The following is a 12,957-nucleotide window of genomic DNA, read 5'->3' on the forward strand; positions in this document are numbered from 1 at the left end:
GGAAAATTTAAAGTGAACAAGGTAGGCTTGGTGTTGAGACTTTCACCAGCAGAGTTCAGCAGCTCGAGCATAAGAGTAATGGAGGAGGACAGTGGCAGCGATCCAAGGCTGTGGGTTAGTGGTATGAGAGCGGCAAAGGGAAAGGGGAGTAAGCAAGTTGAGTTGAGTAGAGAGGGTGGAGTTGAAAGCAGTAATCTGGTCATCAAGAGTGGGTAGAGGGGATAGGGAAGCGAGGTGGGGTGTGATGTGCTGAGAGAGATGGATGGGGTCAAGAGAGCAGAGGTCTCTGTGGGGGAGTAATATAGATTTACTATATGAGAGAGGAGGCAGGTGAGAAGGTTGTGATCAGAGAGAAGGATTTCAGAGTTGGTGAGGGTGGAGATAGCGCAGTGGTAGGAGATGATGAGGTCGAAAGTGTGACCAAGTTGGTGAGTGGGTGAGGTGGGTTGGAGCAGGAGGTTGGCAGCATCAAGGAGAGATAGAAGGAGGGCGGCAGAGGAGTCACCAGGAACATCCATGTGGATGTTAAAGTCTCCAAGGATCAGAATGGGCATTGAAAAGGAGAGAAGGAAGGTCAGAAGGGGGTCAAAAATGTTAAAAAAGTTGGAGGTGGGGCCAGGGGGGTGGTAGATGGTGGCTACAAGAATCTGGAGAGGGTGGTAGAGGCCAATAATATGAGCTTCAAAGGAGGGGAAGGAAAGGGAAGGTGTCCTTGATGTGCAGGTTAGGTGAATGAGAGGAAGGGGACAGATACCTAGATCTGGGAATCTGGAAATCAACTGTACAGAAGTGACAACTGAGGTCATTTGAGCAGATGAACGCCTTGAGAGAATGAGTGTACTAATTTGGCCCTGGTTGAATTTCAATATCCGCAGTAGAGAGAGGATCGTTACCTTGCCCCCCTCACACCCTCATCACTCTGGCCTCTCGCTATACTATAAGGCTACAGTATCATGGGAACTTCCTGTGTGGTTTTTACCAGAAGGTTGTGCAGTGAATTATGTCTCTTCCCTAGACTCATACGGCACATTTCAAACAGAAATAGCAGTTCGCCTCGCTGTCTTGGGATTTACAAGACACATCGAGACCCACTCCAGAATGCCAGGCCGTTCCCGAATCAGCACAGGTATGAACTGACCACTCTCTAATCACTATTCTTGTTTAAGTAAGACATAGGTCTATTCTAGCTAACATCAGCAGCAGAGGAAGGAATAGACCAAGAATCCAGGACTCTAAGCTCTATAATTATCACTGAAGTTGTTCAGGGAGAATTGTTCAGAATAAAGATCAATCAATCAATCAATCAATCGTATTTATTGAGCGCTTACTATGTGCAGAGCACTGTACTAAGCGCTTGGGAAGTACAAATTGGCATCACATAGAGACAGTCCCTACCCGATAGTGGGCTCACAGTCTAAAGATGTCATCCCCATAGAGAAATGGGATCTGGAATATGACAAAATCCCATCTCTTAATTGCTAGACAAATGATATTTGTTTATGGAAAGGGGCTCTTTGTGGAAAGAGGAGATTTCAGAAGATTGGATTCCCTAACTGGGAAATAAGTTTGATCACAAACGACGACAGGTCAATTGAGTTTTTGCTGTGTGCTAGTTTTTTTTTGGTTTGGTTTGGTTTGATTTGGTTTGGTTCATGGTATATGTTAAGTGCTTACTTTGTGCCAAGTACTGTCCTAAGCACTAGGGTAGATACAGGGCGATCTGGTCCCACAGGAGGCTCACAGTCTTAATCCCTATTTTTCAGATGAGATAATTGAGTTGGATCATATAGACTTTGATTACACCTCAGTCTGAATGTAGACCTTTAGGGACAGAAGTATGGTTGGAAGAATCAGTGCAGTCAGCAGCATTTTTCTCAGAATCAGGAAAAGTCTATTCTGGGACCCTGAACAACTTATTTCCTGGGCTGTTACAGAGACGAGAAGGAACTGGCTTTGGAATTAGCTTACTACATTTGAATGAAATGATCTCAAAGTCAGAATCCCAGATTCTGAATTCAGTGAAAACATCGCATAAGATTACTCTTCCAAGAGTCCTGTTTCATGGTTAGGGGTGCTGCATTTCAGATTCTCCAGTTCACAATAAATCAGAAATTACTTCTCAAACCGGTATCTCCATAATGAATGAACGCCTCTAGGCACAGAACACAGGCATGATCCCTGTCTTCAAGGAGCTCATCATCTGATGAGGAAAATGGAATATATTAATTCTATTTTTGAATGTATAGCGTGTAATTTCTAATCAAATGGGGAATGGAGGCTGAGGATGAGGATATCTAGAAATGGAGATTAAATCCTATTCCTTCCTATTTATAATATGAGCCCATGTCGGACAGGGACAGTGTCCAACACGATGATATTCATTCATTTCATTCATTCAATCATATTTATTAAGTGCTTACTGTGTGCAGAACACTGTACTAAGTGCTTGGGAAGTACAAGTTGGCAACATATAGAGACGGTCCCTACCCAACAGCAGGCTCACAGTCTAGAAGGGGGAGACAGACAACAAAACAAAACACATTAACAAAATGAAATAAATAGAATAAATATGTACAAATAAAATAAATAAATAAATAAGTAAGTAATACCCCAGTGCTTAGTACAGTGTTTAGCGCACTTTGAGTGCTTGACTAGTACTATTGAAAAAAAACCAACAAAACGAAACAAAAACGTTCATTTGGGATATAGCAATAAAGGAACATTCTAGGAAATTTGCAGGCAAAAGAGATGCTCTTTCAGAGAATGAGAGCTTTATTTTACATTACAATCAACTCTTAATAAAGGAAGGAATATAAATTTTCCCAGGTTTCCCCGAGGCAGAGTTATTTGGGTGCCTTTGCTATATTCTAGACTGTGAGCCCACTGTTGGGTAGGGACCGTCTCTATATGTTGCCAACTTGTACTTCCCAAGCACTTAGTACAGTGCTCTGCACACAGTAAGCACTCAATAAATACAATTGATTGATTGATTGATATATGATGCAAACCTGCCCAGCTAATGGAACCTAGAAAGGATTTTATTTCAGTCTATTTGAGTTTCACTGAGAAAAATGAATCCTGGGAATTCTGTAGCATCCCACATTTTTTTATACACATTTCAGTCACACAATAATCAGACTGTTAAAGAACTCAGTAGAGAATTTAAAGGATTTGATAGTAGTGGTGGGACTAAAAGAGGTTTACACCGAGTTTGCCCCTCTGTTTAATGGCTTCCAATCAAGGATCTCAATCTTGACACTGTAGAAAAGTGTACACTGATGTCTGCCATCTATCGTGGCCGTGAATTCAGCAATCCACCAACTGGGCTTTCTTTTTCTCCCTCTGTTCTAGCAGAGATCAGGGACTGCGCAACGTCAGCGGTAGTACTGTTGATCTCCCTTTGTCGAAATAAGAAAGACAAAACCCTGAAAATAGGGAAGGACTAGGTCAGCAGGCCAACACATTCTGCTAGCTGAATGCCCTGTGGCAGGGCTTTAATTTATCTGTCTCATTCCCCCAGCTGCTTCTCTTCCTTTTAGACTCTCCCTCTTCATCATGGTGGCTCACTGTGTTGCTTCTGGGGATCCCCTACGTGGTGCTTTTTGTGTTTGCCCGGCTTCTGATGGAAAAATGTAAGTGTTGGGGAAGAAACAATTACAATCCTGAGACTGTGAATCATTTCACTGTTGCTGAAAGTTTGCTGGGTTCAGTTCTGGGTACCCTTCTTTTCTCTTTCTACAGTCTCTCAGATAGCTTTTTTGCTCACTTGGATTCAGTTACCACCTCTAATTATTTATTAATATTAATGTCTGTCTTCTGCTCTAGACAGTAAGCTCACTGTGAGCAAGGAACTTGTCTACAAGCTTCATTGTATTGTAATCTTCCAAGTGCTTAGTACAGTATTCTGCATATAGTAAGTGTTCAATAAATATCAATGGTGTTAATGATAATAACAACAAGGACTCCGAAATAAACCTCTCTAGCTCTGACCTTTCATGTCACTTAAAATCCTGCATTTCTTCTTACCTCTGGGATATTTCCTCTTGGTCACCCCACTATCACCTCAAAGCCACTACGATTAAAATGAAACTTTCTCAACTTTTTCCTCCGCCAACCTTTGTCACTGCTGTTGATGCCATCATCCACCGATCTCTCTGTCTTGGAAGCTCATAATCTTGGGAAAGTGCTGTACAGTAGAGTTGGTAGACAAGATTTTTGCCCTCAAGGGGTTTACAATTTATTGGTGGAGATAGATATTAAAATAAATTAAAGATAAGGGAAGTGGTAGAGAATAAGATATGTGAATAGTCTCCCAAGCGTTTAATACAGTGCTCTGTACACAGTCAGAGCTCAATTGTCTGTCTCCCCCTTCTAGACTGTGAGCCCGCTGTTGAATAGGGACCATCTCTATATGTTGCCAACTTGTACTGCCCAAGCACTTAGTACAGTGCTCTGCATACAGTAAGTGCTCTATAAATATGATTGAATGAATGAATGAATAAATATTATTGATTGGGACAAGGGGTGAGCTGAGTATCAAAGTGCTTAAAAGATTTAGGGCCTAAACACCATACACAATACAGAAGGGAGAAAGAATAGAATGAGGAGATGCAATTCATTCGGTCAGTCGGCCAATTGCATTTATTTAGTGCTTACTGTGTGCTTGGGAGAGTACACTATAACAATATAACAGACACATTCTCTGCCCACACTGAGCTTACAGTCTAGTGGGGGAGACAGACATTAACATAAATATATAAATTACAGATAAACATAAATACATAAATTGTACTGAAGTGCTGTGGGGCTGGGAGGGGCGATGAGCAAGTCAGGTTGACACAGAAGGGAATGAGAGAAGAGGAAAGGTGGGCTTAGTCAAGGAAGGTCTCATAGAGGAGTTGGACCTTCAATAAGGCTTTGAAGTGGGGGAGAATAATTGTCTCTCAGATATGAGGAAGAAGGGCATTCCAGGCCAGAGGCAGGACATGGGCGAGAGGTTGATGGTGAGATAGACAAGATCAAAGTACAGCAAGAAGGTTAGCATTAGAGGAGCTGAGTGTGTGGCTATAAAGCCAGTGGTGAGGAGTTTCTGTTTAAGGGCCAGGGACCATGTCCAATTACCACCTGTGTTCTTTTTCCCTGCGCTTAGCACAGTACTTTGAACACAGTAATAGCTTATGATTATGGCTACTACTGCACTACTACTACTACTACTACTACTGCTACTACTACTACTACTACTACTACTACAAATCAGTCGTATTTATTGAGCACTTACTGTGTGCAGAGCACTGTACCAAGCACTTGGGCAGTACAGATGAGGTAACTGAGGCACGGAGAAGTTAAGCGATTTGCCCAAAGTCACACAGCCGACAATTGGCAGAGTTGGGATTTGAACCCATGACCTCTGACTCCAAAGCCCAGGCTCTTTCCTGCTTTGCCAACTTGTACTTCCCAAGCGCTTAGTCCAGTGCTCTGCACACAGTAAGCGCTCAATAAATATAATTGAATGAATGAATGAATCATTATTATTAGTATTAGTATTAGTATTACTAGAGCCATGTTGCTCTTTTCCCAGCTGGAGAATTTGTTCTTCCTTGGGAACTCATTCCTGTATGACCTAGACTGAGGATCAGAGACAATGATTATTTTTGAATACATGCTTTTTACTTGGTCAGTAGAGAACCAGGGAGATGAAACATTGCTGCAGTGAGAATCACACTGCATCCTCATTTTTCTTCTAGTGCATTACTTTCAAGGAGATAACAGCATGTCTGCATCAAACTACAGTGTAACATCCCTAAAAGGTAAGTTAACTTTGTTTGCTGTTGTTTTCAATCTGCAGGGCATGGGTGGCAATTCCTTTCATTCATTCAGTTGTATTTATTGAGCACTTACTGTGTGCAGAACACTGTACTAAGCGCTTAATTCCTTTGTTTCATATTAAGGCACATAGCTCAAGGAGAACCCCGTGAGGAGATGGCTCATAATCCTAAATTAGACAAAGTCAATCCTGTGTTCTCTTTCACAGGGACTAAGGTAAATGTGTGATTTCAGTAGCCCAGACAAGCTATAAGCACAATGATTTACTTTTCCTTTCTCTGTGCTTCTAGGTCTAGGTCTGTTAGCTAGAACTAGAAGGTCTAAAACAAAACTAGGAGAATTCAAATAATGTAGGAATCACATTATTGCTTTTAGATTATTTGGTGAGAGTTATTGTAATGAAGCAATAGATATATCAGAATGTGCAGCCATGATATCAAGGAAAATAGCCCTCATGTGCTTTCTCCAAGTTTCTATTGCCACTTCATTTCTGTTAGCGAGAGAATTCAGAACTGGATGGGTCATTGCTGTAGCCGAGTACAGTATCCCTGATGGCTTTATATGCAATGTAAAGAGATAGAAATATAGATCTGAGAGTCTGCCTGTCCTTTGGGAGACTGACAGAGAGTCATGATAACTTTGCATGAAGCTTCAACCCAGACTATATTTCTATGAAGCAACTATGGTCCACAGCCTAGAAAGCCTGAGTGACCTGGATTTATCTTAGGCAATATATAAGTTGTCTAGGATAATTCTACCAATGCCACCTGTGGTTTGGCCCGACAAGATTAAGGCCATAAGTCTTTAGGATGCAGTCCCTATCATCATCGATGCTATGTGATTTATTCAATCATTCACATTTATTGATTCGATCACATTTGTACTTGTCCCATCGTTCATTTGTTAAAGGGATGACCAAACAACTGCTGTATTGGCTTGCCAGGTCCAGCAGAGGATAATATTTAAATGCACAAGATGCTTAAGGAATGTTATCCTACATTGTTGTTATTAGTCCCACTTAATCACGCATGTGAAATTTCATCTCTATGAGCATCAATCGAATGCTCAAAAAAGGCACTTTATTTACGTGATCATGAGAAATGAGCATTGCCTCCATGCTAATGATCTTACTTTGAAGGACCACGTTGTAGACAGACTGTTTGAAAGACAGACAGATGGTAGAGAAAATGATGGTAGTCCTCCATTTATGGAAATATCACTTCTGATGGTGAAACCCTGTTGATTTATATGGGCATGTCAGAAATGCAATTGTGTGACCAACAATTGTGAAGGTCTGCATTCTGCTCCACCTTAAATAGTGGCGCAGCTTCTGGGGGCATGTCGCAGCTTCTTGAAGGAGATAATAATAATAATAATAATAATGGCATTTATTAAGGGCTTACTCTGTGCAAAGCACTGTTCAAAGCACTGGGGAGGTTACAAGGTGATCAGTTTGTCCCACAGGGGGCTCACAGCCTTAATCCCCATTTTCCAGATGAGGGAACTGAGGCACGGAGAAATGAAGTGACTTGTCCAAAGTCACACAGCTGACACGTGGCGGAGCGTGGATTCGAACCCATGACCTCTGACTCCAAAGCCCGGGCTCTTTCCACTGAGCCGCGCTTCTTCTCTAAGGTAGACAGTTAAAGACAGACCCTTGTCTCCATGAGGGGCCATTCATGGAACAGCCATGGAAGCTTCAGCTCAAAGCCCCCAGTTGTTTATCAATCAATCAGTCAATCAATCGTATTTATTGAGCACTTACTGTGTGCAGAGCACTGTACTAAGCACTTGGAAGTACAAGTTGGCAACATATAGAGACAGTCCCTACCCAACAGTGGGCTTACAGTCTAGAAGGGGGAGACAGAGAACAAAACCAAACATAATAACAAAATAAAATAAATAGAATAGATATGTACAAGTAAAATAAATAAATAGAGTAATAAATATGTACAAACATATATACAGGTGCTGTGGGGAAGGGAAGGAGGTAAGACGGGGGGGCGGATGGAGAGGGGGAGGAAGTGTTTATGTGGGCCAGTGTTTATGGCCCACACTGTGCCAGACTGCAATAACCTGGACGAGATATCCCCTGTCAGAACCATCCTGAATAAAAGGAAAATATTCTGACACCTAATAGTAGTAGTAGTAGCAGTAGTAAAAATATTTACTGAAAATGCACTGTACTAAGCACTTAGGAAATGCAAAATAGAGAAATGGCAGGTTCCCAGCACCCAGAGAGCTTTCACTTATTTACAGATAAGAGCAATCAGAACAGTACTAGCTAAATCACTCTGATAATATCGAGGTAATTAGACGAGACCTGTAATCTTGTAAACAGGGCTTGCCCAGTTTAATAATTGGTTCTTTTTCTCTAGAATGTCACAATGGTCCATGTCTAGAGAACTGGATAGCGTACAGGAACCGCTGCTACTTGTTCTCCAAGGAATCGGCCTCTTGGGAAGGAAGCCGGATTGCCTGTGCTGCTAAGAACTCCAGTCTCCTGCAGATAGACAGCAGGGAAGAGCTGGTAGGACATTAATTCATTCACTCCAACATTACCCTCCGTAGGGCTCAGGCCTGGAGATTCAGGGACGAATCTACCCACAGGAAATACTATAGGAGCAGGTGAATTCCCTGAAATGGTCCCCCTTATTCCCAGAAGGAGTCAGGAGGAGGGGAAGATGTGGAGAAAGGCTCTGGAGAGAGACAAGTTCTGCATGGCATATAGACGTCACAAAATCTTAAAAAAAAAAAGCAACATGGCCTAATGGATAGAGCAGGGTCCTGAGAGTCTGAACATCATGTGTTCTAATTCCGGTTTTGTCACTTGTCTGCTGTGTAACCTTGGGCAAGTCATTTCACTTCTCTGTGCCTCAGTTACCTCATCTGTAAAATATTTCACTTCTCTGTGCCTCAGTTACCTCATCTGTAAAATGAGGAGGTATTTATGAAGTACTTACTATATGACAGGCACTGAACTAAGCAGTGGGGCAGAGACAAGCAAATCGAGTTGGACACAGTCCCTGTCCCCTGTGGCGCTTGCAGTCTCAATCCTCATCTATAAAATATTTCACTTCTCTGTGCCTCAGTTACCTCATCTGTAAAATGAGGATTGAGACTGCAAGTGCCACAGGGGACAGGGACTGTGTCCAACTCGATTTGCTTGTCTCTGCCCCACTGCTTAGTTCAGTGCCTGTCATATAGTAAGTACTTAACAAACACCATCATTATTATTATTAAGTCCTTGTCGTAGAAGCCACCACTTCCCAACTAGTCCTACGGCACTGGAAAAATCAGAGTTTATCCCTTCCCTGACAAGGTTCCGGAATAGTTCATCTCTATGCCAATCCTAACTTTGAGCCTGTTTTTGGTTAGATATGTCAATCATGAGACCATGGAGACCCCACTGTGGGTTCTGTAAAGAGATGATGAGAGGAGCAGGGCAGACTTTTAAATACCCTTCCCTGTCTTCATGCTTAATTCTTCATTCCCATTATGAAAGCCAGAATCTGACTAGAGTTTCTCACACCTACTTAGTGTCGGTTTTTAAATTTGGTTTGCAGGCTCTATTTCCTGCTGCTGTCTCCCAAGTATCCACTACAATGCTGAGGGTATTTTTTAATGTTCAACTTTATTTTACCCGTAAAGTATTTCTTCTGTCCACCTTTACTATAATTTTCCATTTCAGCTTTAGCATAGAGGAGTCATTTGGATAATGATAATAATAATGATGGCATTTATTAAGCTCCTACTATGTGCAAAACACTGTTCTAAGCACTGGAGAGGTTACAAAGTGATCAGGTTGTCCCATGGAGGGCTCACAGTCTTAATCCCCATTCTCCAGATGAGGTAACTGAGGCACAGAGAAGTGAAGTGACTTGCCCAAAGTCACACAGCTGACAATTGGCAGAGCCAGGATTTGAACCCATGACTTCTGACTCCAAAGCCCGGGCTCTTTCCACCGAGCCACGAATGTCCTGCTGTTGGCTATTCTCCTCTCAACTGCCTCCCAGAAAAGTAGTTTGCCATCCTGTTTGGCCACTTCAATATAAAATATTAAAAGTGGATGGTAGTTGATTGACTGATTATGCAATGGTAGAAATGCTTTACGCACAACCAAGGATCAACATTGCTGTCAGAGATTAAGGTTGCTTCTGAGTTTCCTCACTTTTGTCAATGATGCCATTCTTCAAGACTGTAAGAAGAGGCACGAAGGTAGAAAGCCAAATCATAACAGCCGGTCCGTCCAGAGAGTGGCATCAAAATCGCCTCAAGATTCACACAAAATGGAAAAGTATGTAGAGTTATTGTAGTGCGGCAGGGCCTAGAAGAAAGAAAACAGGACTAGGAATCTGATAACCTGGATTCTAAACCTGGCTCTGCCACCCATCTGCTGTGTGTCCTCGGACAAGTCACTTAACTTCTCTGAGCCGTGGTATTATGATACCTGTTCTCCCTGCTACTTTCGCTTGTAACCTCTGGGAGGGATCCCTGTGTGTTCAACCTGATTATGTTGAATCTACCCCACTGATTAATACAGTGCTTGGCACATAGTAAGCACTTCACAATTATTATTATTATTATGACGACATTCTTCATGTTTACAAAATCTCAATTCGATATGGATGTCATATTTCATTCATTCCTTTGTCGTATTTATTGAGCGCTTACTGTGTGCAGAGCACTGTACTAAGCACTTGGGAAGTACAAGTTGGCAACATATAGAGACAGTCCCTACCCAACAGTGGGCTCACAGTCTAGAAGGGGGAGACAGAGAACAAAACAAAACATATTAACAAAACTAAATAAATAGAATAAATATGTACAAATAAAATAAATCAATAAATAGAGTAATAAATACGTACAAACATATATACATATATACAGGTGCTGTGGGGAGGGGAAGGAGGTAAGGTGGAGGGGATGGGGGGAGATTTGATTTCCATATATTTTATACACATAAGTATTTACACATATATATTTATACACATTCCAGTAGAAACAACCCATTGTGGAGGGGAAGAGATAGTAATCTCCTAGACTGTGAGCCCGTTGTTGGGTAGGGACTGTCTCTATATGTTGCCAACTTGTACTTCCCAAGCACTTAGTACAGTGCTCTGCAAACAGTAAGCGCTAAATAAATACAACTGAATGAGTGAATAATCAAACTATTAGAACCTTGCCCAACTGCCATACAAAAAAACAAAGGAGCAAACCAAAAAACTTTGGTTTTCTAAAAAGCTCACTTTATTTTTAACAGGCTTTGTGCTTGGCCTTGAAATTCACTGGTGCAAGCCACAGACCAAATCAGTCAATCATTCGTGTTTATCAAGTGCTTAGTGCGCGCAGAGCACTGTTCTAAGCACATGGGAGACTACAGTTAAGAAGCATTGGTAGACAAGCTCCCTTCCAAAAAGGAGCTTACAATGTAGAGCAGGAGGCAAACATAAATAGAAATAAATATATCAATTGCCACATCCACTAACCCTAGTTAGTGGAATGTATGTACAGTCTTCTAAATGGAAGAGTAAGAGAGTAAAGTGGGTTTTTTTTGCCTTTTCCACTCTGTGGATCTCTCCCAGAAGCTGGGATATAAGAGAATAATATAATAATTATAATTATAATAATTGTAATTATAATAATAATATAAGAGAATGAGAACTCCTTGAGTAAGCATGAATCGTATTAGGAGGGAATCACCATGAGAACCAAAAGAGAGGCAGAGAAGGAAATTTGGCTATAGGGTCATGTCTCTCCACTGGGAATCCCCTCTAGACTGTAAGCTCATTGTGGGCAGGGAATGTGTCTGTGACATTGTAGCATTGTACTCTCCTGCATGCTTAATACAATGCTCTGTAAACGGTAAGCGCTAGGAGGACAGGTGGCTATGAAGAATCAATGTCCTGCAAGAACTATGATCCAAGGAAGACAATTAATTTGCCCAGCAGCAGAATTCCCTTCTCTCAGAGACTATGAAGTGGCTTTAGGGTCAGCGGAGGACCTACCTGGGGGCAGAGGGAGAGTCAAAGGGACTGTGTTCCTGTCAGCTGGGGATGGAGCCTAGAGTCCTGGAATGATGAACTCACACCCAGGGCCCTGGATTGCTGTCCCAGAGCCTTTTGAGCCTGAAATTTGGGAGGAAGGGAAGAACACGTTTACCCCTTCCCAACAAAGCTTGCTCCATTTAAGACATCCTGGATAGGATCGTCCGAGAGAGCAACTCCCTGAACAAAAAGGGAAGCAGTGAGCAGGGCTGAATGGTGATGGCTGAGCTTCCCATAGCAGGGCTCTCCGCTGAAGAAGTAGTGTGACTGGCCAGCTCTGTGGTTTTCAGGACAATGAGTCTCCTGCATAAAGCTACTGCCCCTATATCCTTGCACGTATGTTACGATTAGGGTCTGGTGTGACTTTCTGAGTTTTTTTGTATTTCAAACAGGATTTCTTGAAGCTATTATCTCTCTATCACTGGATGGGACTCTCTCTTCCTGAAAATGCTAAATCCTGGCAGTGGACAGATGGCTCACCGCTATCCTCTGACCTGTAAGTGTATGTGGAGTGAGGTCACTGTCTGTCTATTCCCTCAGTATTGTTCTTCCTTAATCTTCCCTCTGCAGGGATTTGTGTTACCCTCAGTCTTCAGTGCAGGTCTATCACCCCTGGGAAGAGGAGCATTTTGGTGGAGTTGAAGAGCAGATCCACTCAGTTTCTCTGGGTTACTTGCTTCACAGCTGAGAGACCGACTATCCCTTCAAGATGGGTGGCATGATCCTTCCATCCAAAGACGGAAACCATAGGAGAGTCTGACTGATTAGAGTTAGAAAAAAGTGGGTAGAGTGTGGGCTTTTGAACCAGAACCCAGAGTTCAGAAATAAATTGAGGGCAGAGAAGAAACCTCAGCCTGTGTCTCCTCCTGCGCAACCTGGGCTCCAAGAGCAGAGGTCTGTCTCCCTTTATTAAGTAACCCCATGAAAGCCTCTTTGTTTTGCTGGTTTCCCCTCACTCTCTGGAAGGAATCAGGGTACCAGCTCATCGGCCCAGGTGGGCAGGGGCCAGGACAAAACCCAAAAGACACACAGGAGAGGGTCTGAAGTGCAGTGAAGTTATTTCCCAGAAACCTACCTACCTGTGGGG

General features: G+C 42.4%; 1 protein-coding gene across 1 annotated transcript in view; it reads left to right on the plus strand.

Moving 5' to 3' along the window:
* LOC119939259 (natural killer cells antigen CD94-like) overlaps positions 1–12,957 on the plus strand; it is a 72,968-nt gene that overhangs the window by 58,652 nt on the left and 1,359 nt on the right. The window contains exons 4-6 of the mRNA XM_038759162.1: positions 5,745–5,807; positions 8,202–8,353; positions 12,263–12,366. Coding sequence (XP_038615090.1) covers positions 5,745–5,807; positions 8,202–8,353; positions 12,263–12,366 — 319 coding nt within the window. The remainder of the gene's footprint in view (positions 1–5,744; positions 5,808–8,201; positions 8,354–12,262; positions 12,367–12,957) is intronic.

Source organism: Tachyglossus aculeatus, chromosome 17 (genome assembly GCF_015852505.1).
Source record: "Tachyglossus aculeatus isolate mTacAcu1 chromosome 17, mTacAcu1.pri, whole genome shotgun sequence".
Taxonomy (NCBI): Eukaryota; Metazoa; Chordata; class Mammalia; order Monotremata; family Tachyglossidae; genus Tachyglossus; species Tachyglossus aculeatus.